This window comes from Echinops telfairi, unplaced genomic scaffold, assembly GCF_000313985.2.
Source record: "Echinops telfairi isolate 266 unplaced genomic scaffold, ASM31398v2 ScPeMD7_3533;HRSCAF=4204_1, whole genome shotgun sequence".
Lineage (NCBI taxonomy): Eukaryota > Metazoa > Chordata > Mammalia > Afrosoricida > Tenrecidae > Echinops > Echinops telfairi.
The window spans coordinates 10,513,387-10,541,040 of NW_022107432.1; the positions used below are offsets into that span (position 1 = coordinate 10,513,387).

General features: G+C 40.3%; 1 protein-coding gene across 1 annotated transcript in view; it reads right to left on the bottom strand.

Annotated features, from left to right (window-relative positions):
- HCRTR2 (hypocretin receptor 2) overlaps window positions 1-5,892 on the bottom strand; it is a 104,449-nt gene extending 98,557 nt beyond the window's left edge. The window contains exon 1 of the mRNA XM_004696346.2: window positions 5,670-5,892. Within this exon, the coding sequence (XP_004696403.1) occupies window positions 5,670-5,892 (223 nt within the window). The remainder of the gene's footprint in view (window positions 1-5,669) is intronic.
- Between the last annotated feature and the right edge of the window lie 21,762 nt (window positions 5,893-27,654).

Sequence of the window (27,654 nt, forward strand, 5' to 3'; positions counted from 1 at the left end):
CTCTACACTCCCAGTATCACCACTCACACCACTGGTTCTGAAGGGATCATCCTCCCTGGATTCCCTGTGTTTCCAGTTCCTATCTGTACCAGTGTACATTCTCTGGTCTAGCCAGACTTGCAAGGTAGAATTCAGATCATGGTAGTGGGGAGGGTGCGGGGAGAGGAAGCGTTTAGGAACTACAGGAAAGTTGTATTTTTTTACTTCTTTTGTAGATTAGTAATTTTTCATGGTTTCACTTTTCTCATATTCTTTTAACTGTAGAAAGAACCCATTAGAATTGAGTTGTACAAAGCACATGTTGTTCTCATTATTGGATACCCATGATAAATGCTACCACTTAAGTGTAAGACAGTGGTTTAAAACGTTTTCACTGGCATGTGTTCAACGTGAAGACATGCTCTTTTTTCCAGTGAAGGACTTAGCAAAAGTAGGGAGGCACCACTTTAATTCATATTCACAGAAACATGGTTTCCAGTCTACAACTAAAAACACCGGATACGCTGAAAGCGTACTGTTTCCTCTCACCGTCACTGTACGTGACTTCTGTTGGGTTTTAATAGAGATGGGTAATGCATGATTTCAGGGCCCTTCTTGTTTTCTTTGTAAGGAAAGGTGGGTTCACAAACACTTAGGGAACTGAACTGAGCTTGAGGGAAACAGAAATAAAATGCCTCAGGCTAAGAGGTAAGAGAAATTTGAAATTATTCCATTTAACATCTGGGACAAGGGGCTAGCTCTAAAAGAAGCAACCCTAGACACAAATATTCCTTCTACCCCAGCCCATTTTAGATGCCATTGGGTAAATTATTTAATGGAGAGTACACTTCACTTATAGTAACATTGTTGTGTGTGTATGTGTGTGTGAGAGAGAGAGAGAGACCCAAAAAACAAAAGCCATTGTCATTCAGTCAATAATTCTGTCTCACAGTAATCCTACATAGGGTTTCAGAGGCAGTAAATCTTTCTGACAAGTAGACAGCTCTCATTGGCTGTTAGGTCTTAACCACTGATTTTTTAGTTAGCAGGCTAGTGCTTCAGCTTCAGCACTACCAATGCTTCTCAACCAAGGAGAACGCAATATCTTTTAGTGGAAGGAGTCTAATAACAACAAAAAAGGAGTCTAATAGCAACAAACTCAGCACTATTGAATCCATTCAGACTCATAACAACCTCCCAGTAAAGAGTGGAACTGCTCCATGGGGTTTCTGAGACTGTCAATCTTAAGGGGGGTGGCGGGGTGGGGGGGGAATCTCATCTTTTTTCCTAGGGGGGCTGGTGAGTTTCTTTCCCTGCCCTGTGGTCAGCAGTCCAACATTTAACTCCCTTGACCACAAGGGTTCCATAAAACGGACCTACTCTTGTTGCTCTTCTTAGTGCCATAGAGTTGGGTCCGACCCATAGTCACTCCATGCACAGCAAAGCAAAACACTAACTAGTCCTGCACCATCCTCAAAATTGTCCCCATGCCCAAGTTCATTGTTGCAGCCCCTTTCAATCCATCTCATCGAAGGCAGACATTTGAGACAAAGGGACAAAAATGATCATGACAGTGTGGAGTGACTTTCGTGGAGAAATGAGAAGTAGATCATCTGAATGCACTAAAATTCTCGTGGGGATGGATAAGTAGAGTTTGTATGGAAGAGAGTAACACGTGTCAACACCATTTCTCTAACATCTCTTAGAAAACATTCACTTGGTAAAAGCCTAGAACATAGAGCACATACAGGCCTGTAGAGCAACAGACTGACTATGGAGGCAGGAGAGCTTTCAATGTGGGGAGAAATTTTAATGAAGGCATGGCATGTGGCATTATTGGATGTTGTACACATACACACATTTTATACATTCCCTTCTATAGCTATATACAGAGATATGAAATAATATATCCTGATAATATGTTTACAAGGCAGATGATATCACTTTATCTATTTATTTATTTATTTATTTATTTATTTATTTATTTATTTATTTTGCCATTAGGAAAAACAGACCTGGAATGTTCAATAACATGTTATTGGTCATCTATGAGAGAAGGAACACAGATTGCCTGGCATCCCTATTTGTTCATAGCTTTCCCTGTGTTTTAAACTGAGACACCAGGAGGAAAGATAAAAGCAAGCCCGGTGGATATTTTTGAAAGGAAATGTGAGAGAGGTCCTCAAGTAAGAGGCGAGCTCTTTTCCAAGGCCTTTCATTTCTGATTAACTAGAATCCTTCTCCCACTCTAGTTTAAGCTGTAGGCATCAGAAATAGGAACTATAGTGAATATATTCTTTTGAGTGTCTCTAAATTCCTCCCCAAACACATCATTTTCAATACCTAAAATTGCTCAAAATGTATTTAGAGATATTGATAAGACAACCTTCAAAAAAGAAAAAAAAGTCCTGTCTCATCTACCTTGCTTGGACATAAAATCTTACAATGATGCATGCATTATGTAGCTTTTCTTAGAATTCAAATACCATTGAAATTGTATCTACGATGATTTACCTCTCATTGTAAGCAAATTTTGTCACGTTTTCCCCCAGGAAGATGCTTTCCATCTCTGGGAACGTATTGGATCATGTGGAGATGAGACTGATGAATAAGAACTGTGTAGGGAAAAAACTAAAAAGGGAGGCGGGAAAGATTGAGACATTGTCATTCTGTTCAGGACACATCCTGTGACATCACTCACAGTAGGACGCGGTGGGGGTATGCAGTGGGGAATAACTTCTAATTGAGGGTATTGCATTTGTAAATTCAACACAGTTGGGATTCTACAGTTACATGAAAGTGCTTGTGGCACGTTTGAATCCTGAAGGAGTAGGGATTGCATCTGCTGCTTAGACTGTGGAATTTCACCTTCATACCTAAAGTTGTTGCTTCTTTATCTTGCATGAATAATAGGTTTTCTTGTCCCGCCACTCTCTGCATAAGATTACATCCACCAAAGGGGCAAAAAAGCAATTTTCAATCTAATCCATTTTGCAAATTTGACAGTGACATCAAAGAGCAGGAAGTTGTCTGTGAGTAATAACACTACTCGTGTGTCTAAATGTCAAACCTAAACCTCATCAGCTCTCAGGGAATAGTCAGTACAGAACAGAGTTCAGTCCAGTCAGAGAAGATTTTTAGCGTTACTCAAAATTGAACAAAATCACCGCCTGTATCTTGAGAGTACAGAACTTTGAGTTAATCTTTTTTCCTGAAGCTGAATGCAACTGGCCATTTCAGCACTTTTAGCTGTGGACAGTGCCCTTTACCGTGCCATTCTAAAACAAATACCCTTACTGTAGAGGTGTTTCCTTCTTGAAACTGGAACTGTCCTGGCCAGTAAATACGTACCTCCAGACCAGAGGTTCTCAACCTGTGGGTCGCGACCCCTTTGGGGGTCGAACGACCCTTTCACAGGGGTCATCCGGTTCATAACAGTAGCAAAATTACAGTTATGAAGTAGCAATGAAAATAATTTTATGGTTGGGGGGTCACCACAACATGAGGAACTGTATTAAAGGGTCACGGCATTAGGAAGATTGAGAACCACTGCTCTAGACAATGCAGTTAAGATGTGAAAACTATGCATCCGAGCTCTACACAAAGCCAACATGACAGAACAGTAAAGACATGTTATCACAGAAGTTAAGCCTGAAATAAAATTAGAGAAGGGAAATAGTGACTATTCATTTAAAAAATGTTTCTACTGCAATATCATCATGTCCTTCCCTGGATATGTTTATTGATGGAGAAATTGGTAGCACCATTATCACCTCATGGCAATTTATTAGCAATGGACATAGATGCAGAAAGTGCATTACATATGTGTGCAGGTAATCTGGTCTAGAGAATTTATTCTATCCCTAGAGTGGAATCAAATAGAGAATTCTGGATATGAGCTCAAAATAAATGGCTATCTAACTGAATCATCTCCCTCAATAAGTAATTTTCCTCAAGTTTTTTATCTTTTTTCTGGGAAATGTGAGTTATTGTCCATTTTAAGTGAAGGGTTGTATGGAAAGGGGTCTGGGCCCCAGTAGGTAGTCAGTAAATGTTCAGTTTTGATTATTTACTTATCATTAAGTTTTTGGCATAATGCAGCAAAATGTTGCTAAGTGAGTGGTCATGTGTTTCAATGGATGGCAAGAGGAGGAGGATAAAGGCATTATTATCCTCAGCCTTATACTGATAACCTAAGACCCTCAACATATGTAGCTCCACCTTACTTCACGTAATTGCATTCCCCAGGTTCTTTTCCTGATGTTCACATGCTTGATGTTCAATAAAATAAGATAAAAATATTTCGTGGGAAAATAATACAGAAAGAGACAACTAAAGCCCCTGAAGGCTTTTTGCCTCTCTCATGTAACAACATTCCATGAACTCTCCATCACATAGAAGCAACTACTCTCCTCTCCCCGCCCCCGCCCCCAGGCGGACCCAAGAGCGACCACACTGGATGTCTCCTACCCCAATCTGTTCACTGGAGGAAAGAAGGTAGCACCCACTACAGCTGAGAGCCGGATAAGCAATTTATCACCCTCCATTGCTTTTGATTTCAAAGACCCCCACAATGTATCCTACCTCATTCACCTTCCTTGTCACTGAAAATCAAGTGTCCTCCCTTAGCCGCCCCCCTCCCCTGTCATTTTCAACTGACTTCTTCCACACTGCCCTCTACATTCCAAATGCCTACTGCTTTCCATTCAGCAAGGTGCATGCTCCTTTCATTCACAAATCATGGTGAAGCCTTCCCTCTTTCTTTCCGACAGATTCCTCTCCTGCTCTAGGACCTACTTTCGCTACAGCCATAATATTGCTTAAAACTCAACCCTCAGAAATGTTGCGCCCCTGGGGAGGGAGTGAAGATATAGGTTTGCTTGCAAATGTGGACAGGGATCTATCCAGAGTTCAGCAATAAGCATGATCTCAACTTATGGGGAAAAAAAAATCAGCTATTGCAAGTGTGTTCGGAGCCTGCTACCTCTCATGCTCTGAAAATACAAAACTGACTGAATGGGTGGACGAATGAATGGATGGCGAGCTTGAGATATGAATGATTGAGATCGCTGTGCTACCGTGCTCAGATGCCCCTCCTTCTTGCTGCCAGCATGATGCCCCTTTAATTCAGCTTCCGTGCTCCAGCCCATCCCTGCTGTGCCCTGTCTCCACTGCCACCTCCATTACCACCTCTAGACAGAGCCCAAACCTCCACCCCAAAGGGCATTCTACCTGGATCTTAAATCCCGTGTGACTCCCACAGCCAAAGAGGTCTTGCTGCTTCCTGGAGTCAGCCTTGCCTCCTAGGAGCATTCTTCCCTTTCCCCAAAGCCCCAGGAAGCACCCTGTCCCCAAAGCCCCACTATGGTCTCCACCTTCCACCACATCCACCTGGAGTCCCAGGGCGGGCGCGTCTCGGGGACTCTCGCCCTGGGCGCCTGCGAAGGAAGCGGGGCTTCCCTCTGCTCCCTGCCAGGAAAGAAATACGCGCTCCCGTGTGCGGTCTTTGTTCATAGAATCGGAAAAACTTTTTCTTTCTTTTTTTTTTTCTTACTTCCTTTTTGGACAGGAGAAAACCCCACCTCAAAGAGCGGCGAGCTCTTTGTGGACACGCTAAGGGGAGGGCGGGGGCTTCATCCCTTGCGGCCGGGCCGGGGGAGGGCAGGGGGCCGCCTCCTGGGGGGACTCACCCAGGACGTTCCCAATCAGAGCCACGACGAACACGATGATGTACCCTGCGATCAAGACCCACTCATATTCTTTGGGGTGCAGGTACTCCCGCCACAGGTACCGCAGGAATTCCTCGTCGTCATAGTCCGTGGGGTTTAAGAAAGCCTCCGGCGTGGCATTCAGCTCGGGCGCAGATGACCAGTTGCGACAAGGGGGGGATTCCTCCGATCTGGTGCCGGACATCACGGGCTCGGCTCCGGGGCTCCTCAGTGCTGCAGGCGCCCCTTCCTTTGCCCCATGAGCACTGCGAGCGGCGGCGAGCGGCGCGAGCCGGAGCTCCGGAGCCGAAAATGACGTGCCAAGTTCGCGAGCCAATGCCTCGGAGCCTGGAGCTGGGCAACTTCGGCCGCGCCGGGGCTGTGTTTGCGGGCGACGGTGCTCCTTGGAGGGAGGCGGCCCAGGGACGAGGCTGCGGCAATGACACCCGGAGGAGAAAGCCACGGTGCGCTCAGCTCCAGCGCCAGCTCCGTCCCCCCTCGTGCCCACACGGAGGGCGCCGCAGCCGCAACCTCCTCCCGCGCGGCGGAGGGAGGACCGGAGCTGAAGGGAAAGGAGAGAGCGGGACCAGATAAAAGTAAAGGGACATGGTTGACCCAGCGGCTTCTCGCTGGGTTCCAACGCCCTCTTTGCCGGGTCTTGTCCCCGTTTCTCACATGCAGTTTCTGTAAGCCGTACACAGACATAGGTAGGTCTGTGGAGATGACCAGCAGGTCAGCACATGGCTAGTAGATGGCATTTGTTGGTGGATTTGTCTTCCTTGGGCGAATGCAAAAGGAGGGCGCTCCTCTGGCTGGACAGATGCAAAAGTCATTTCAACTGGCTTTGCTAACTTGGCCCTTGCAGGATCTTTAAGGCACCGCACCCCTCCAAACTGGAGAATGAGACCGCTTTTGACTGCAAGGATATATTTAGCTGGAGTTGGTGTTTGCAACAGCAATATGAAACCAAGCACATCACTGAAAGACACCAAGACTCCCTGGTGAGGCAAGGGTTAAGTGTTCAACCGCTAACCCATGGTTGGGTTGCTTTGAGTCCGAATGGGTTCTATGGTACACAACAGCAAGGGTCATACATGTGGTCAGAGTGCATTTTGTGAAGCAATAGGAGAGCACTCACACACCAAACAACTTAGGGTGCCGGGGTTGAAGCAGAAGTGCTCTCTGTGGCGAATACCACATCACTGATGTTTTTTAAATGATGGACTTAGAATCATCACAATGGATGCCAGTACCCTCTCTCTGGAATTGGTTCGGTCTCTATACATGGTTTGAGAAATATCAAAGCGTAAATTCCTGATCCTACTAATCTTAATAAGCATGCAGGAATATTGCAATCCTGAACTCCTAGACTTGGGAAGGGCCTTGGAATCATTTAACCTGAACTGTGTTTTAATAACAGTAGCTTCCTGAAAACGTTGCTGGCATATCCAGATCTAACTTGGCTGTGGCCACCATAATCTGTTCCTTAAATCAGCATGGGGCTATTCTAAATGTTAGAAACATGTTTCTAACATTAAGCCAAGTCTGAAACCAAGGTCTACTTTTTCTTTCTAGGTCCTATCTGGCCAGGTTTGTCTTGTGACACTGGAAAAAGCCCAAACTCATTGCCATTCTGTCCATCTCCTGACAGTCCTTCTCATAGGTAACACAAGCATCATAATCCTCTCTTTTCCCTGACCCTCCATGCTCACTTTCCCCAATTATGTCTGCTAGTTTCTATGGGCCATTATCTCCACTATTTACATTCATTGAATCTTCCTTTAGATAGCTGTCAGTAACTTGCACCATATACCATCCCACTAGGAAGAAACATCTTAATCCGATTTGGGTCTTTCTAACACAAAATGCAAAACTATTTATTCATCGAATGCAACCAATGTTTCCATCGAATTTTTTTTTAATGTCATAGTATGTTAGTAGCTATCAGTCAACAGAACCCGGATCCCCAATCACAGGGCTTCACACATTTTTGGCCTTTACAGTTTACAAAATATTTCCATATGCCTTATTTCAAAACCATTGAAGTTTGACTACTATTCATCTCATTTTATAGATGAGAAAACTGTACCTGGAACAATGATTCACCAAAGGCCGAGTGATTGCCATTGGATGTCATCAAGTGGATTCAAACTCATATAAACCTCATGTCTTAGAGACTTGAACTTTTCCCTAGTGTTCTCTTGATTGTAAACTCTCTCCCACAGAGCTACTGATGAGTTTGAACCGCCAGTCTTTTGATCACAGCTAAATGGTTAACTGTTGTACCATCTGGGCTCCTTGGTCAAGGGATTAACAATGGCTAAACCATCCAGTTCTTCTGATCTCAGCCTACTCTTTCTATTAATTTACAGATGCTATATTTCACCAAAAATACTGTTGTTGCTTTTCTTGATCTGCACTTTTCTCCTTGTTCAGAGAAGAGAATAACTGAGCATTTTACTTTTCAACAATTATTTACTGAGTGCTCCTATTCACTCTTGGTGAGATGAGTTAAAGAGTGCTGCTTTCCTATATTTTACATTCTGTGAACCTAGAAAACAAAGAAACACATAAATGCATGGGAAAACCATCTGTACAGTGTACGCCCTAGAATGAAACCCAAACAGGGGGGAGTGATAGTAAGTGGAGAGTACCAAAGACCACCTTTCATTGTGTGGCTTGTGGAAAGAAGGATGATTTAAGCAGGAGACCTGAGTGGTCTACGCACAGAGTAAGCACATTTTGTTAATTTGAGACTTAAGTAGTTCTTCCTCTATGCTCTTTGAAAGTGAAGATAGTGAGACTTCTCCTCTCTTACATTAGACATGTTATCAGAAAGGACCGATTCCTCATCTAGGGCACGGTGGTTGGCAGTGAACCAGCAGAGCAGAGGGATATCATAACAAGATACAGTGGCTATAATAATGGCCTCAAACATAGCAACAACTGTGGGGATGCAGTAGGACTGGGTCGTTTCATTGTGCTATCCACGGAGCCACAATGATTGGGCAAAAACTCAACAGCACATAACAACACCAAATCACTGAGTCTTTAATTCAAACTATTAGTGATTTCCTTTCCCCCAACAGCCTCAACAGTAAATTTAATAAGCAGATATTCTGCGGCTCCATCTAAGTTTATTTGTACAAATATGCTATTTTATTCTTGTGAAATATTATTTTCTCTGATTTACTAATATCCATATTTTTCTCTTCTGTGAACTCTTTGTTTCGAAGTAGGTGAGACTGTTGCAAGTTTAGATGAAATATGTAGTCATTATTTCTCCAAATTCCGTGTCAGTGATAAACCATAAATATGTTAAGCAGTGCCGGTTACTTTTATTTTGGGGCACTTCAACTTCTCTACACTTCAGTGTGTTCTTTTTAATGTCTTCTAATTATAATTATTCATCATTTTTTTACTACGGTATCAATGAGGAAAAGCAATCTTTTGTAGGCTTTGTTTTGATATCTGCTTTACACTGTGACAAATCTGGATTTATCTGGATTCTAAAAGTATTCTATTTCTTTCTATCCATGATTTATCCAGTATTTTGTTTAATATGTTGTACCCCTCTGGCATAAAAATATTCCAATAAGCTGTTCTCACTTTTGTAGGCATAGCAGAGACTTAAAATATTGCAACAATGTATTTTTGATCTGATCTCCTTTCAGATCTTCAGATATCCTTTAAGACTTCTGAAAATAAATCTTCATCTTACCTATTATTATTCTCTTCAATTCAAAATCTTTATTTTGGAATGAGGGAAAAGGAGTCCAACTAACATCACAAGATCATAATGAAAGTGTAAACTTTCCAATTGACAGCAGTTTGTGGGTCTTATAAAGTGTTATATCGTTTGGCCATATTGTCAGGAGAAGGACATCGTGCTTGGTAAAGATGAGGGGCAATGCAAAAAAGGAAGGTTTTCAAAGAGCTGGGTTGATAGAGCGGTTGCACCAATGGGCAAAAGCATAGCAACAATGGAGGATGGCGCAGGGCGGGGTCGTGTCCCCTGTGGTGCTCACGGTCACTGTGGGTTGTAAGACACTGGCTGGATGAAGGCTAGCAACAACATAAAGATGAAATGAATCGGTATCACTAAAGTGCTTTGAACAGCGGTTTATACAGAGAGAATTATTTGAAAATATTCATCAAGTAAAATTTAAAACTGTGTATCCTAATGATGTGGATACATTTTACTATGCATATCAATCATGGTCCTTATTATTATTATATATTTTTGAAAATTTCAAAAAGAGATAGAGCTCACAATATTATGAACAATTCTGTTTCGTTGTTACCCAACTTAACTTCTTCTGTCACTTTCATTTTCACCGTTTTGCTAAGATAAAGATGAGGGTAAGTCAAAATCATGGACACTTTTAAGAAGCGAAAATATCTCAATGTGAAGCTCCTGTTTCTCCACATATCCTGTATCCAGGCCTACACACTTCTGGGGATATTCTCACCATTTCTCTCACCCTTCCCCCAAGAATCATACACTCTTCAATTTTCACTACTTCAAAAATGCAATTTTCGCATTCTCAAGTGACTCAAATTGGGATTGTTTTAGAAGCTATTGTAGTTTTATGCTGTGTTTTTTTTTTTTTAAGTTTTACCAATAAAAAGAAGTCTGATGAGGCAAGATCAGGACTGTATGGTGGATGGAGTAAGGTTTTCCATTTAAGATCTTGCAGGATAGCCCTGTTACCCTCAAAGAATGGTCAGGTCATGAAGGAAAAACAATTCTTGGCATAACTTCCCTGGCTTTTTTCCTTATCAATGCAGTTTTCAAGTTTCTTAACACTTCTTCCTAACAACCCCCATTATGATCCTGTGTCCTTTGACCCGATGTAAAATCCCAGCTTCAGTAACTATTGCACCAGTGTCATTCCCAATCTTCTTCCACCAGCTTCTGTAGTTGAGCCAGTTTTTCATTCCTTGAAGTTGACAAGCTTCCCTCTCTTGGTTCATCTTTGAGGTCTTCTCATTCTTCCTTAAAATACTTGATCCATCTAAAAAGTGTTGTTTCATGTGTACCGGTATTCCCCCAAACTTGAGTTTTGCTACAAATTTTATATTAGCCCTTACATCAAAATAATTTTTCCACAGTACAAAAAGTAAAATTTTATTTTTATTGAAGTTAGTTTAACGATAGTAAGGCATACATATTATTGAGAAAACTTACCTGCAACTGTACACTTACCTCAGAGACATGCTTAGACAGGATTGTTTGGAATAAACCAGTGCATGTATGAAGAGGGACCCTAGTAAAAATACTTTTCAATTTTCCCATGCATTTTAAAAAATGAAAATAAGTGTTATAAATCTCAAGAGAAGTTTTTCTTTCTTAGTGTGTTTTCCGAGATTTCCAATTGAGCTGTCCTAGATTTTATTTTCCTATTTATTTCTCTACCCAATGAGAGGCCATCCTTTTTTGGACATCTTATAATAACTTCCTAAGCCCATATTAGTAAATACTTACTGAGCATCTACTATGTGTCTAGGAATTTAGCTAGAAGCATAAAGTTCAATCATACATGGACAAAACACACATGAGATGAATTAGAAGTGTTGTCCTCAGAGAATAACTCTGTGGGTTTCTAGAGTTGAAGGACGTACAGCATGTCATGGAACATGAAAGAACACCTAATTCAGCCTGAAGAAAACCAAACTGGATGATCCCCCACAGAGAAGGTCAGTATTGAGCTGACCCTGAAGGAGGAGGCAATGGGCAAGGACGAGGAGGTATTCCAGGCAGACTGAGCAGGAGAAAGCAAGAAGCCTGTGAGCAAAAGAAGCCCATACTTTCAGAGCAAACTCTGCAGTGCTGTGAGAAGACAAGGTTGCAGTCGAAGACAAGAGGACTAGGTCGGAGACTCATTTATGATTCTGTTATCAGAACAAAGTGGTGGATGTGGGGATTGGTTGGTGGTAGGCATTATTTTTAAAGTTAGGTGATTTACTAGACATTGGGCACCTAGTTTTACTCTTTGGAGACTGACTATGTAGAAGTATTATATTTGCAGTTTGTTTCTGTGTTTGAATAGTCAGGGGTGAAAATAAAGGAAAGGAACAAAAAGGTGTCACACGGTTGACATTCTGGTAGTAATATTGTGCAGTTTTGATCTCAAAAAGACATAATTGTAAAATGTATAAATGTCATATATTCTTAAAACGCCGATTGTACTTTAAATAGTTTATAAGAGGAGAAAATTCTCACTTCAAAATCACATCTCCTCTTCCTTTTGTATGAGGATGAAATGAAAATCAAGTCTGTGGCCTATCAGAAAGGACTAGACTGAGCTTAAATATTCCCAAAATAATGCATTAAATTGGCAGGAAATTATCTGACTTCTCTAGGCTCCAAACACCACATTTTCTTATCATACAGCTTTCAGTTAATTCCTTCTGGGAAAGTTTCTGAATTCCTGAGAACGTTGAAATTAATTTGTCTGGGAAAAGAGGGACAAGAGGTCTAATGGTCACATACACTGCTGTTAGAAGTACGGTAACTCCTGAGTGAGCTACTGAGAAAAAAGGACCCAAAAGATTCCAAACCTAAAGGAGAAGCCATTTGTCTCAAAGACCCACTAAGCATTTCGCTCTCTTTCTCCTTCCCTCCCCGCCTTCCTTCTACCCTCTCCCTCCTTTAATTAGGTCTTATCTCTGACATGGTTCTCGCTGTTTGTTTCTTGCTTCATTATCAAGTACAGAAATCCTCTTTATAGTTCCTTTACTTAACAACTATAAATGTCTATGTTCTAAGTTTATTTTGTGCTTAGGCAAGCCTTGCTCCTTCCTTATCAGTCTTTGGCTTAAGGGAAATACAGAGAGAGAGAGGGAAACAAAACAAAACAAACGGGAATTACAATTCAGTAATGATAGTGCCTTTAGGTGTACATGGGACCCCTGGTGATTCTGTTGGGTAAGCTAACTGCAAGAGGGGCAGTTAAAACCACTAGCCACCTCGAGAGAAAGATGGTACTAATAGCAACCATAAAGATTTACTTCTGGAATTGCTAAGAGTCCAGATTAACTGGATGACACCCATTCTGTTTTCCTGGGGGCATTAGATGTGCGCAGTAGTAAGTGCAAGAGATGTGCACTGTACCAAAGTGAAGAGAAGAAGACTATGAGGGGGCGAAGTGTGTGCTCAGCACTAAAGGATGAAGACAGTTGGCCAGATTATGGAGGATCCTGATGACACAAGTGACTTGCTTGTGAGACAATGCTGAGCACAGTCATTCGTGCTTGCAGTCATCCTGGTGGATGCCAATGTCATTGCATTTTTTAACTCAATTGATCCTCACACTAATTCTGGGAGGAAGGTATTATGCATTCTTCTTCCAATTGTACAGATGAAGAAATTGAGGCAACAGGAGCAAATTACCCAAGAAACTGGCAGCTATTACAGTTCAATTCCAGTAATGTGTGTTTGCCGCATTTATATTCCGTTCCCGTAGTTAAGAACCACACTGATTTCAGTATGATAAGCTTAAAACAAAGAAGATGAAGAAATGTACTGCCTAATTGGTTGCAACTCAAGATGACCTCATATGGGTCTACATAAATCTATGCTCCATGAGATTTTCAATGGCTAATTTTTTTCAGAAGAATATCTCCCGGCTTTTCTCGCAAGATGCTTCTGGAGGGATTAGGACTTCCAATCGTATTAGCAGCCAAGCACTAACTGTTTGCACCGCCCACAACTCCCACAGGGTTTGATTTACTGAATCAGTGGTAATAACACTCAATTTTAATCATTTTACTAGGGTCCCACACAACTCTTAGCACAATCCATATATGCATCAATTGTGTAAAGCACATTTGTACATTCATTGCCCTCATCATTCTCAAAACATTTGCTCTCCACTTAAGCCCCAGGGATCAGCTCCTCATTTTATCCCTCTCCCTCCCCCCTCCCCCCTCCCTCATGAACCCTTGATAATTTATAAGTTATTATTTTGTCATATCTTGCACTAAGGACAAATTTGCAAAGTTAATAAATTTTGTATATTTTTTAATCCCAACTGTATTTAAATAGTGTTGAAGAGAATTGTGGGTGAAATTATTTTAGTCTTCAAAATGAATTCTCTTCCAAAGGAAATCCCCTTTTTTCTATTCTCTCACAGATGAAAGAATTAAGACAATAATTTTCATGTAGTTAATTGGAGAGGAAGGGAAGGTGTTCTTTTTTAAAAAGTGAATGTTTCATTAAAATTTACATACTATGTTATCTTGGCTTATGTATAACAATAGACACTCAAAGATATGTGAGTAATTTATTGCTTCTTAATAAACCTTAAACAGGAGAAAGCTTAGAGATCATTTGTAAAATGTATTATTCTATTAATAAAATTCCTCTTTATGTAATCAAGACGTTCTTTCTCCTATTTCAAGGATAAACCATGAAATGGAAACATGGTAACAGTACCTGGGCAAAAGGTATAATGAGCTTCAGTGTAATCCTGGAGTACAGACTGTATCTTATGAGCTACTTGTCCACAAAGACTCTCTACTTTCCAGCTCTTTTTCCTCCTTCCGTCAGCCTTCTTTCTACCTCCTCCCTCATTTAATCATGTCTCCTCACAGACATGGTTCTCTGGTCTTTCTTACCTCCTTTGCTTTATCATCAAGCACCCAACACCCCCTTCTAGTTCTTTTGTTCAACAACTATAAATTGCTGGACAGTAGCCTCTAATATAGGAGAGTGTATGCCCAATACAAGGTGTCCTAGTATTGCATAAGTTAAGCAGCAGGCTGTTAACTGAAAGCTTGGTGGTTAGAACCCAGCAAACAACTCCACAAAAGGTCTGGCAATACACTTCCATAAAGATTACACGGTGCTGCCAGTGAATGCTAGAACATAACAACTCTATATGACAGAATTGAACTGTAAACCCTTATGGATGCAGACTGCCACATCCTTCTCCAGGGGACTTGCTGGTGGGTTCGAACATCTGACCTTTCAGTTAGCAGTCAAATGCTTTAACGACTATACTACTGGAGACTCTCCCATAAAAATGGTAAACCAGAAAATCTTCTAGGAGAGTTCTCTACTCAATCACATTCATTACTATGAGTTGAAAATAGATTCAATGAGGCCTCAAAAGCTAAATACCCATCTTTCCAAATGACAAAGATTTATGTTGAATCACTCTTTGCTCTTCTGCAAGGAGCCCCCACTTGCTCAGGTGCATACCGCTGCCTTTGCGTTGTTTGTCCTTTGGGGAGGATTATGGCATCGGTAATTTTAAGGGCATTGGTTGGTTGATAGTTTTCTTTTCTTGTGATGATGTTGACTTTCCAGAGAGGATTTGATTTTAATTCCACTTTTATTGTTCACTAGCAGTTTGAAGCTAGAGTACTCACTCACAGCTTTTATTTATAAAATTGATAGCTTTTCTTTCTCCTTTCTGGATTAATAATTGCTCCATCTGAATTGTTTTTAAGATTGAGTAAGATTGTTATGTGTGCTTTAAAAACTGTGATGTATAAAGAGGTAGGAGGGGTGCACCCCAATCCCAACGATGTGGACAGCACCCTCTCCCCGCAGAAGAATTCACTTCAGAGGACAGCACTGGAACTACAGCTCAGGGAGCACACAGGAGCAAATGAAGGGAGAGGAAGAGAAAGTAGAACACATCCTAGCTCACCAAACCCTGAGGATGATATTCCCACTCAGAACAGCCAGTGCACAGAGAGGACCATAGGGCGGACCCCATTACCAGACAAGACATCCCTCACTGACCCATAGCACTAGGGGGGACAATACTGGAGACACAGTGTGGGAATTGCACCCAATCAGACCCCACCACACCGAGGCAAATCACTAAGGGTGTGCAACAGAACACCAAGGGGAACAGAGCAGCAAAATCACTGGGGAACACCAAAAATAGACTTTGGGGCCAGGGCGTGGCACCCCATCAGAGTTGACCTGAAAACACTCTTAAAGGTCAACAAACAGACCTTGAACTATTTACAGCAGAGGTTCTCAACTTGTGGGTCGAGACCCCTTTTGGGGGTTGAACGACTCTTTCACAGGGTCACCTAAAACCACTGGAAAACATAAATATTTCACAATATATAATTACATATTGCTTTGTGCTTAGTCACTATGCTTTAATTATGTTTAATTATGTTCAATTTATAACAATGAAAATACATCCTGATATCAGATATTTACATTACAATTCATAACAGTAGCAAAATGACAGTTATGAAGTAGCAATGAAAATAATTTTATGGTTGGGGTCACCACCACATGAGGAACATATTAAAGAGTCGCGGCATTAGGAAGGTTGAGAACCATTTATTTACAGACATTTTTGTCGTTGTTTTGTTGTTGTTGTTTTCTTTTGTGGCTTTGTTTTGCTCTCTTGTTTTTTGTGCTTATTGTTATCTCTGCAGGTCTACCTAGATAAGATAGGTGGGATAAACAATCTGGAGGAGAAAACAATGGGGCCAACAGTTTTGGGGGGACCTGTGACAGGGGGAAGCAGGGGAAAGGATGTGGGTGTTAACAAACCCAGGGACAAGTCAAAAACAAGTGATCCAAAATCGATGGTGAGGAGGGTGTAGGAGGCCTGGTAGGGCTTGATCAAGGCAATGTAACTCAAAGGAATTACTGAAATCCAAATGAAGGCTGAACATGATAGTGGGATGAGAGGAAAGTAAAAGGAAGTAAAGGAAAGAACTAGGAGGCAAAGGCATTTATAGAGATCCAAATATAAGCATTTACATATGTAAATATATTTGTATATGAAAATGGTCAATAGATATATGTATGTGCATATATTTACAGATTTAGTATTAAGATAGTAGATGGACATTGGGCCTCTACTCAAGTACTCCCTTAATGCAAGAACACTTTGTTCTATTAACCTGGCATCTCATAATGCTCACCTTCAAAACAGGATCAATGAAGACAAAGTGGGTGCATTAGCAAATGTGTTGAGGAAAGTTGATGTCCTCGGCTATCAAAAGATATAGCATCTGGCATCTTAAAGACTTGAAGATAAACAAGCAGCCTTCTAGCTGAGAAGCAACAAAGCCCACATGGCAGAAGCACACCAGCCTGTGTGATCATGAGATGTCGATAGGATCAGGTATCAGTCCATCAAAGAACAAAAAATCATATCATTGTGAATGAGAGAGAGTTCAGAGTGGGGACCCAAAACCCATCTGTAGGCAACTGGACATCCCCTTACAGAAGGGCCATAGGGAAGAGACAAGCCAGTCAGGGTGCAGTGTAGCAATGATGAAACATACAACTTTCCTCTAGTTCTTTAATGCTTCTTCCCCCTCCCCGCTCCCAAACTATCATGATCCCAATTCTACCTTACAAATCCGGCTAGACCAGAGGATGTACTTTGGTACAGATACAAGCTGGAAACACTGGGGATCCAGGACAGATAAGCCCCTCGGGACCAATAATGAGAGCAGCAATACCAGGAGGGGAAAGGGAAGGTGGAGGAGAAAGGGGAAACTGATCACAATGATCTACATAAAACCCCCTTCTGTGGGGATGGACAACAGAAAAATGGGTGAAGGGATACATCAGACAGTGTAAGTCGTGAAAAGGTAAGAATAATTTATAAATTATCAAGGGTTCGTGTGGGAGGGCGGGAGAATGGGTAAAAAAATGAGGAGCTGATACCAAGTGCTGCAGTTGAAAGAAAATGTTTTGAGAATGATGATGGCAACAAATATATAAATGTGCATGACACAATAGATGTATGTATGGATTGTGATAAGAATTGTACAAGCCCCCAATAAAATGATTTTTTAAAAACTATGACGTACAGTATTTATATTAAATTTTAAGAATTGGTTTTGAAGGAATAATAGCATTAAGTTGAAGGGTGAAATTAGAAACAGCTGGCTCCTAAGTAAGATTATTATAGTTAATTTTTATAAAATGAGTCCTAGTAATTCTAGTTGCATTACGAAAGAATATCAGTGACAATAATATTCCTTCATACTAAATCTAATACAGAGTAAGAGGCAGTTAATCAAACAGAACAAGAGAATACTTCCCGGTTTAAAATCAGGAGAGGTGTGCATCAGGTGTGTATATTCAATCTGTATGCTGAGCAAATAATTCAAGAAGCTAGATTATATGAAGAACACAGTGTCAGGCATGGAGGAAGGCTTATTAACCCGTGATATGCAGAGAGCACAACCTAGCTGGTGAAAGTGAAGAGGACTTCAAGCACTTGCTAATGAAGATAAAAGACTGTCGCCTTCAATATGTACTGCAACTCAGTGTAAAGAAAACCAAAATCCTTTCAACTGGACCGACAGACAACATCATGATAAATGCAGAAAAAATTGAAGTTGTCAATAAGTTCATTTTACTTGGATCCACAGTGAATGGTCATGGAAGTAGCAGCGAGGAAATCAAATGATATATAATTGCATTGGGCAAAACATCTGCACAAGATCTCTTTAAAGTATATAAGGGCAAATATGTCATTTTGAGGACTAAGGTGTGCCTGGCTCAACACATGGTATTTTCAATCCCCTGATATACATGTGAAAAGTTAACAATGAATAAGGAAGTCTGCAAAATATTTGATGCATTTGGGTTATAGTGTTGGTGAAGAATATGGAAAGTATCAAGGACTTCCAGAAGAACATAGAAATATGTCTTGTTAGAAGTACAGTCAGAACGCTGTGTGTAAGGGAGGCTGACAAGACTTTATCTCATGCACTTTGGATATGTTATTAGGAAAGACCAGTCCCTGTAGAAGGGTATCTCGCCTTGGAAAGTAGGTTAAAGATCCTGCCACTTAAAAGTGACATGAAATCCTTGATTCTAGGACAAGGTAATAGCCACTACATTAGTAATTCTTTCTTATCCATATTTCATGTTTAAGTTGTGAGATAGTTAAGGTTTATTGTGCCAACCTGGCCAATAAACACATGTGGGATTAACTAAAGGGCAGAGAGATAAATGGCTCACCTTTTAGGTGATAAAGGTGAGCCTCACCTTTCTAATTCTCGGGTCTCTTACTTTCTGATGGTCGGACCAGGGTGCAGCTGTCTTAGCCAGTTCCCTGGTTCAGCTGGCAAAGCTCACTTCCTGCAAGACAACCCTGAGGAGAAGTCACATGGACCTACCCCGATGCAGCCCTGGGTGCTGGAGCAGCCGTGTGAAGACCCTGCCACTGCTCAGATGCTTACACGCTCTCTGATTCTGCTTTCCTCCTGCAGTGGGCATCATTGCGTGTGTTTTGTGAGATGGAGGAGGACTTTGTGGATTGGTGTCGGATATATGGGTTAATGTTGGACTTATGGGCTTGGACAGCACTGGGTTGGGATGCTTTTTGAAAGTATACTTACCCTCTCTCTTATACATATATGAGTTTCTGTGGATTTGTTTCTCTAATGTACCTAGACTAACACAGGCTGATAAGATGAATCAAAATCTTCCCAACTATTCTTTAAAATTTATAGACATTTTCTATATTAAAGAAAGGGCTAATTTATATAAAACAGAATAAATATATAATGTTATTGTGGTACCTTAAAACTAGTTTGGGGGTTTTTCTACAATGATTTAATTAACATTATGCACACTAAAAATCTCTGCTTGTCAACCCCTGCACGTCACCACACTGAGTAGCTAGCTCTTAGGCCTAGGCAATTCAGTCAAATGTTTCTGAAATTAGATACTGCACACTTTCAGAAAATATTCAATATAAATAAATGGATATCTTTCACTAGAGTTAACCACCAAGCCAATATCCAATTCTTTTATATCTCTAGTAATTGTAATATGGAGTTGATCTAACATTTTTGACTATTTTTTAAAGCTAGAGTTTAAAATATTTAAATATAAATTTGGCTATTAAAAGACATAAACCATTCTAATATGTCTCTGTTTATTAACTGGCTTTTATATATGCTATTTTCTGTGGGGTGGGGGGGGGAAGGTATCGGGTCTTAAATTTAATGGAAGTGAGTTCAAAGCAAGTAAAAGGAAACTCATAATGTGATAGTAAAACCATAAATTAGTTTAATTTATTTCAAAAACACGGCTTTAAGGTGCACGGTCAATGGGTTGCTTAGAGAATGTGACTGAACCGGTCATCTCTTTGGGACGATGTGTTCCAAACAGTGAGGCCGACCTGCATGAGACATCATGGCAAGTGATATCCCTCGGTGCCACCCTCAAAAACATAGTTTTTCATCAGATTGCAAGCTCTATTTTTTATTTCTTATAAAAGAAATTACTTAGAAATAAGTTTAGCAGGTTATTTCAGTACAAAACAAATTGTTTACTCCTTATCAAATGTTCCGAATGATTTCCAACCGGAAGTTCTGGACGCCAAGTACAATTTGTCATTTAGAAAATAATGTCATGCAAACAATCGCTGAATTTAATGCTCCAAATTTTATAAAGTGATAAGTGAAAGTATGGAGAGAAAATTGGGATAGATAACCCTTTCCTTGGACATATTAAAATCCATTTTCCTCACTCAGAGGGAAAAACGTGAATTATTCAAATGGTTGAGATGAGACATTGAAACCATAATATCAACATATGGATAATGACTGGCACACTTTATTTAAACCTTTTGGGTAAACACTGATGTTTAACTTCTAATTTCTGGTATGTTTATTGATAGTGGTTTCTGTGTTCTTAGGATGTTTTGATAGGTCCTCCTTTGACCTTTCTTGTATTCACGCTTGATGAAATGCGGAGACCGGAAAGCACAGCCAGAATAAATCATAATAGCAATGTCCCCACCTTTCTTTCTACCCACATTTGTGCTCACTGTACTGGGTGAGATCCTGAAAAACAGTGCCCATGTAGGCACTATTCCAGAGAAAAGCCCCACTGCTGTGTATTATTACAGCCTGTGGAGTGCCCACATTGGTCTAAATATTAAATGCACTGATAATTGTATTTGAAATATGGTAACAATAATGGGCAAATAGATTTTGGACTCAGCACTAAGATATTTTACTTTTCCCCTCCAAATAAATTCTGTATTTCACTTAGAGAAAATAGAGGAGAACTTTAGACAAATTATAAACATGAAAATTACAGGAAATAAAGATTTAGTGATCAATGTAATAAGAATATTTCCTTTTTAATATACAGTCTTTTTGTTATATTCACACTGGAGAGATCAATTAGCTAATTGTCCTAGAGTCATAAGCTCCTATGGAAATGTAACTCAAAAAGTACTGCTATAAATCACAGATCCCTTTATTAAACAAAAATTTCAAAATGCAAAGCTATCGCTTCATGATATGTTCTCTGTCACGCAGTGCATTCCATCATACGCTTCTCTAGCCACGCGCTTTGAAACTTGCCCCAAATCACTTTTTCCTGGTGGATTTGAGTAACAACAGCTGGGGGGAAATGGTGGTAGGATTACATGAGTTATTATGAGTAATTATAAACAGGATTAATTATGATGACAATGGTTTGGAACGCCAATGTGGGGATTGATCAACTTTGCTTTCTGCTGGGTATAAAATGAGTCATTTCAGCAACTACAGAAAAGATCTTTCTACCATCAAGAGAGCAGCCACCCAGGGCATGTGTCTTTTGGACCCCGAGATCCAAGGATAGAACACGGTGACACCAGATGACCAGCAGAGGAGTGTCAGCGCAACAGCAGAAGCAGATCCAATAGTGGGAGCTCAGAACAGAATCCTGGGTCTCCTAATGCAGAGCGTGAGGACAACTGATTGCCTTGAGGCAGGAGACAGCTTGAAGATTAGGATGCCTAATGACTTGCATGGGGAGACGTAGGTTTGATGATCCACAAGGTAGAACTGAATGCCTTCAGGCTGAGGCTTGTTGCAGGGCTGATGCCCTTTGGGCATTTATAAGCACCCTTAAAAGAGCCCTTTCCCATTCCTGTTCCTGAATTCCATGTGCCGTGAGCTCTTATCTCTTATCTATACTGTGGACATGCTCCGGTCTAGTCCAAAGTGAGAAGCAGTAAACGGAATGGGAATAACGATACCAGAAAGTAAGGAGGAAGGGGGGAAAGGAGGGGAGGAAGGGAGAATGGATCGCAGTGATTGACACATAACCACACACACCTTCCAGGGGGAAGAACCACAGAAACCATGGGAGAAGGGAGACAGCGGTTGGTGTGATAGATGAAAATAATAATAATCTATGATTTATCAAGGTGTCATGGAGGGCGGGGGCAGGGCGGAAGAGGAGCTGATTCCAAGGGTTCAATAGAAAGTAAATGTCTAGAAAAGAATGATGGCAACATATGTACAAATATGCCTGATACAATTGATGTATAGATTGTAATAAGAGTCGTAAGAACCCCAAATAAAATGATCTTTTAATATAAATAAATAAATAATAAGAGTCTCATTTTGCAGGAGCCTGACAAAAGATAAGGGGCCACTCAGCTGAGGTACAGCTGAGAAGAGATACTCTTGATTGAATTGCTCTATCCCGAGCATTTGTGATGCTGAATTGTGATCTGTTAACTTCCCTAACAAACTCTTAATAGTGAATGTGGTTCATGTGTCCTGTGCGGCAATGGCATTGAATTACAAAACCCAGCTGAAAGGTTGAGTGTGCTGCCTGAGGAATGATTGGTGTCGGAATTGGTAGGAAGGCTTGGGGCGTATCTTAGCTTTGCTTTGACAGATGTGGAATAGGATTCGCCTTCCCCCTTGGGAAGTCAGAGTTGGTAAGACACTGTCCCTGGACCATTTTTCACATCCCCTCCTGCAACGCGATGTACACGTTTCTGAAGGCAATGTTTTCATCTGTGTTGGAGCCAACTTGATGACAGTGCATTTGGTTTTGTTTGTTTTTCTAATTCTTAACTGAAGAATGATAGGCTCTTCTAGCCACATAAAACTGGACGGAAGCTTTGGCATCCTAGGGGGCTCAAATCATATTTCTCTCTAGTGTTCTTTGCATTTACCAAAAGGAAGTGCTACCAAAATCATCTTACAGGGTATCAAAATGACTTAGAGAGGCAGATTAAGAGACCATTTGTAGTATTAAATTAAAAAATTGACGCTGGGGGAGGTGGGGGGCCAGCCCCCACCGCTAATACTACTATTACTACTACTCGGATTCAGTAATACTACTTCTGGGTTCAGTAATGCACAATTGTACGGTTGAGATATATAAGTATTATATTAGAGTCATTGAGAGCATGAGAGATATTACAATAATACAGTCAGACATATTACATGATAGCATTGCTCACCTCAGCCCAGCTTAGTGGTCCACGTGGAGAGAGGGGGAAGGGAAGGAGGGAGAGGGAACAAGGGTGAGGGGGAAGAGAGTCAGGGAGGTCAGAGTCCAAGGGGTCCGTCCGCTCTATATTGCTGACCCACACCTATATACCTTTTGGGGGCATGGCAGCCCACTAATTACAGGTAGAGACATAGTCACAGGGAGGGGTTACACTATAGGGTACCCAGTAATGAGAGGGTGGTCTAGGGGGTTGTCTCTGGGTCTCCATAGGAACCATTATCAGTAGGGTGCAAACCCCTCCTACAGGAACCAAGCTAATGGCCTTAGGCTCCAGTGAGAAGTAACCCATTGTCTTAAGCAGCAGGGAGCAGGCCCAGTGCAGTCTGGCAACTTATCACCTTATCACCCTGGGGGGGGGGGGCGGGATTGCCCGCGCATCTGACCTCCCCCCACAACCATTTGGGTTCAAATCTCAGTTATTATCAGTTAGCCAGAGAGCCAAAACAAATAACTGCTGCCCGTCCAATTTCAATCTCTGGAAAATTGATATAAGGATAGTATCTTTGTCATTGGTACTATGGACACCAAAAAAAGAAGACCGAAGACTAATTGATACTTTTCGAGTGTGGTGCTGGTGAAGACTATGGAAAGTACCAGGGACTGCCCAGAGTGCAAACAAGTCTGTCTCAGAAGAAGCCTGGTCCCAGGGCTCCTTAGAGGCAAGGAAGGCAAGCCTGTGTCTTCTGTCCTTTGGACATATTGTCAGAAGAGACCAGTCTCTTGAGAAGGACATCGGAATTGACTCGATGGCACCTAACAGCAATAGCAACATGTCCTAAGAATTTTGTGTTTTATATGTAAAGCAAAGCACCTAGAAGAATATTAGACCCATAGTAAGTGACAGAGTAAAACATGAAAGTAGAAACCCGACCGAGAAGGAAAATTAGTTTCAACTAATAGGAAGTAACAGAAAAATGGCAAGACTATGCCCTTGTTAGAGGTGAGAAACCTTGTGGGTTGGGCTGCTAATCACAAGGGTAGCAATTCAAAACCATCAGCCACTCCTCAGATGAAGGAAGAGGCTTTCTGTTCCTGCAAAGAGTTTCTCAGAAACTCACAGAGCCAATTCTTTCAGTACTATCAGGTTGCTGTGAATTGGCACTTGATGGATGGCAGTGAGGGAGAGAGTCCAGTAGTCTGTTTCTCACAAGTTTCACTGTATTTATGTTAATTAATAGCTATGTGAGTATGTGTGTGAAAATTTACACTATTTATGTTAAACCACCAGTTGTATCAGTCAAATAAGGATATAATCCTTCAATCTGTTTAAATTATTCTTTGTACATCATCAAGAGAACCACAATATAGTACTTATTGCTTTTATCAGCTAGCAGGTAGACTTTTGTTGAATTATAATGGATTAACACAGTCTATAAATTTGTGTGAAAACTAACTCATAGCTCTATTATAAGGACATTAATAAATGAAAGCCTACATAAAAAAAATTTCTATTTTAGATGCTCCATTTAAATATACCTTAAACTGGTGGTACCCAAACAGTTTAGAAACATATTTGGGGTTTTAAACATCCCAGTGTCAAAGTCAAATCAGATGGCTAGGCAATGAAATGGAAGCATGAGTTGCTTTAAAATAGCCCCAGGTTATTAAAACAAGCAAGGTGGAAAAGCACTACCCTAGACCCTCCTTCATAAATTGCGTTCCTTGGACCAGTAGCACCAGCATCACCTCGGAGCTTGTCAGAAACACTGAGGTGTGGGCTCCAGCCCAGACCCCCGAAAGCAGAGTCAGCCTTATCAACAAGACCCCTACACAAGTCCTGTGCCTATGAGAGGGGGAGAAACAGACATGGACAGTTGAAAGAAAAGCTAAACACAATTTTCAAGCAGACTATTCGCAGGCTTCAAATAACTCATGGAACATAATATTAAAAGATAACGAAACATTTCCACAAACTTGTTGAAGCATCTTTGTATATTAAAAAATGCTCTGACTAACCATATAGGCATCAAGATTATCTGGAGCAGTAATTTTATGGAGAAGTCTCCATTTCTTTGATGAACCTTTGCCCTAACCCGATATTCTCATTTTAATAGTTAGGCACAAGGTACTCTATCAGCAAGATTAATTATTCCAACTTCTTTCCAACAAAGAAGCTTCGTTTGCCCAAGACTCAATTATCATTTGTGACCTTGAAATGTCACTGTTTTATTATAAATCTGTACTGTGAAAATTCATGTCTGAAAGTCTTTTTCAGTACAATAATTAAGAATTTTATAACACTGTAGCATTTTTGCTATTGTATGAATAAATTCTTTATTTTTACTAATGCCAATCACCATTCCCCGCCAAGGATTTCTGCATCCAAACTACATATCTCATATTGAGTGCTACTATTTTCTGGAGTAAATATTAAATAAATACAAGTTTCATATAAATCTTGCAATTAATTGCTACTGTTTAAACAACTTATAAGTTTGGCAATATTTTTGCATCCCTACCATGCATCAAACCATTTTGCAGGAAACTTTTTACAAAGCCAGTACAAATCATTTTACACACTGTTTTTCTATAAATTGAGTGAGAAATCAGTAAATTAAAAGTGAATAACGTTCAATATAGCAAATAAAATGGTTGTTGTCTTTAGTAGTTTGTTGAGCCTTTGCTGACTCTTAGTGACCCAACTACTCCATTGGTTTTCAATGTTAGGGCCTTTTAGAAACAGATCGCCACGTCTGTCTTTTGACAGCCTTCTGGGTGGGTTCAAACCACCAAACATTTGCCTGGTAGTACAGTGTTTAACCAACGTTACCACCAGTGTCTGTAAACCACCTGGTAGAGTATATGTGTCTTCAAAGTCTATTCTCTTCATTTTCCCCAAATATTATTTAATACATGACTATGTGCTAGTTCTACTCTTTTTCAAAAGGCCTGAGAACTACATAGAACAAATAAAATAACTTACACATAAGAACAAAAGTCAATAATTATTAAATCAAGGCTACTTAACACTTGGCTCCACTTACAGTATGGAAATAATTCTGAGAAAGGCACCTATCCCTTCAATACTTAGTTTTCCATCTATTAAATGAATATAATTGCTACCACCCCTACCCATACTATAATATTTGATAGGATCTAATAAGATACTATATGACAAGCAAAGAAAAAAATTAGATTAGAAATAAATTAAACAAAAAATAGAAAAGCAATTGAGAGAATTAAAAAAAACCAAATGTTAATAAAATTAGCAAACCACTGGAAAATCTGACAAATGAAAATGATAGTATGCAAATAATACAACTAAGAAATGAAACAACTGCAATCTAAAGGACAACACCAGAATACCATGAAGAATTATCCTCTAACAATTTGAACATCTAGAAGAAGGAGACAAACTATAGAAGCATGCTAGCTATCGAAACAAACAGAATGGGTTAGAAAATGTTAATTCATTTATCACAAAAGGAGAAATTAATCTAGTCATTAAAAAACTCCACCCACAAAAATGTCCTTACCTAGACAGGTTTACTGACAAATTCTACCAAAAAGTCAGAGAGAAGATGACATCATTTCTACCTATGCTACTTCAGAATATAGGAACAATGGAATTCTCCCAAACTGATTTTCCAGAGCACAACCCCAATACTAAAACTGGGCAGACACAGGACCAATAAAAGAAAATTATAGACAGAAATCTCTCATGAACATAAGCAAAAATTCTCAACACAATTGTAGCCAACAGAATCCAACAACATATCAAAAACAATATGTCATGACCAAGTAAATCATTCAAATTATTCAAAGATGGTTTAAAATTAGAAAAAACAAGCAACACTATCCACCATCCAAATAAAACAAAGGAAAATTGATTATAATCAATTCACACAGAAAAGATATTTGACAAAATGAAATACCCAGTACTGATAAAAACACGCAAAAACATGAGACCAGAGAAATAGTTCTCAACATGTGTGAGGGCTTGTACAAAACCAATGGCCAGCATTAGTTTTCATAGAGAATGGCTGCAAGCATTCCCCTTGTGCACGGGAAGCAGAAGAGCAAGTATGCTCCTTAGCACCATTCTTGTACAATATTGTACTGGAAATCTTAACCAAGGCTATAAGTCAAGAAAGGGGAGTTACAGGAATTCAAATTGGCAAACAAGAAGTGCAATCATCTATATTTGCAGAACACATGATTTCATAAGTGGAAAATCCCAAAGACTCGGCAAGAGAATCAATGGAATTAAGTGAAAGGCTGAGCAAATTGGCAGTGTACACGTCCAACATACACAAAATTAGCCAGCCTCCTTTACAAAGAGGGCTCTGAAAAGGAAATCGGGAAAACGCTCTTTACAATGTCAAACTAAAAGTTGAAATATGTAGAAATAAATATGACCAGAGGAACAAACAAACCTATAGAATGCAAACTATAAAACACTACAACAAGAAATCAAGAGGTCTAAGAGAACAAGTGGTCTAAAATCATCGATGGTGAGGAAGGTGTGGGATGCCTGATGGGGCTTGATCAAGGGCCATTGGATGAGAGGAACTACCTAAACCTCAATGAAGGTCAAACATGATGGTGGGACCAGAGGAAAGTAAAAGGAAATAGAGGAAAGACCTAGGAGGCAAAGGACATTTATAGAGGTCTAAATACAGGCATTAACATATGTAAACATATTTATATATAACGATAGAGGAATAGATCTATGTACATATATTTATATATTAA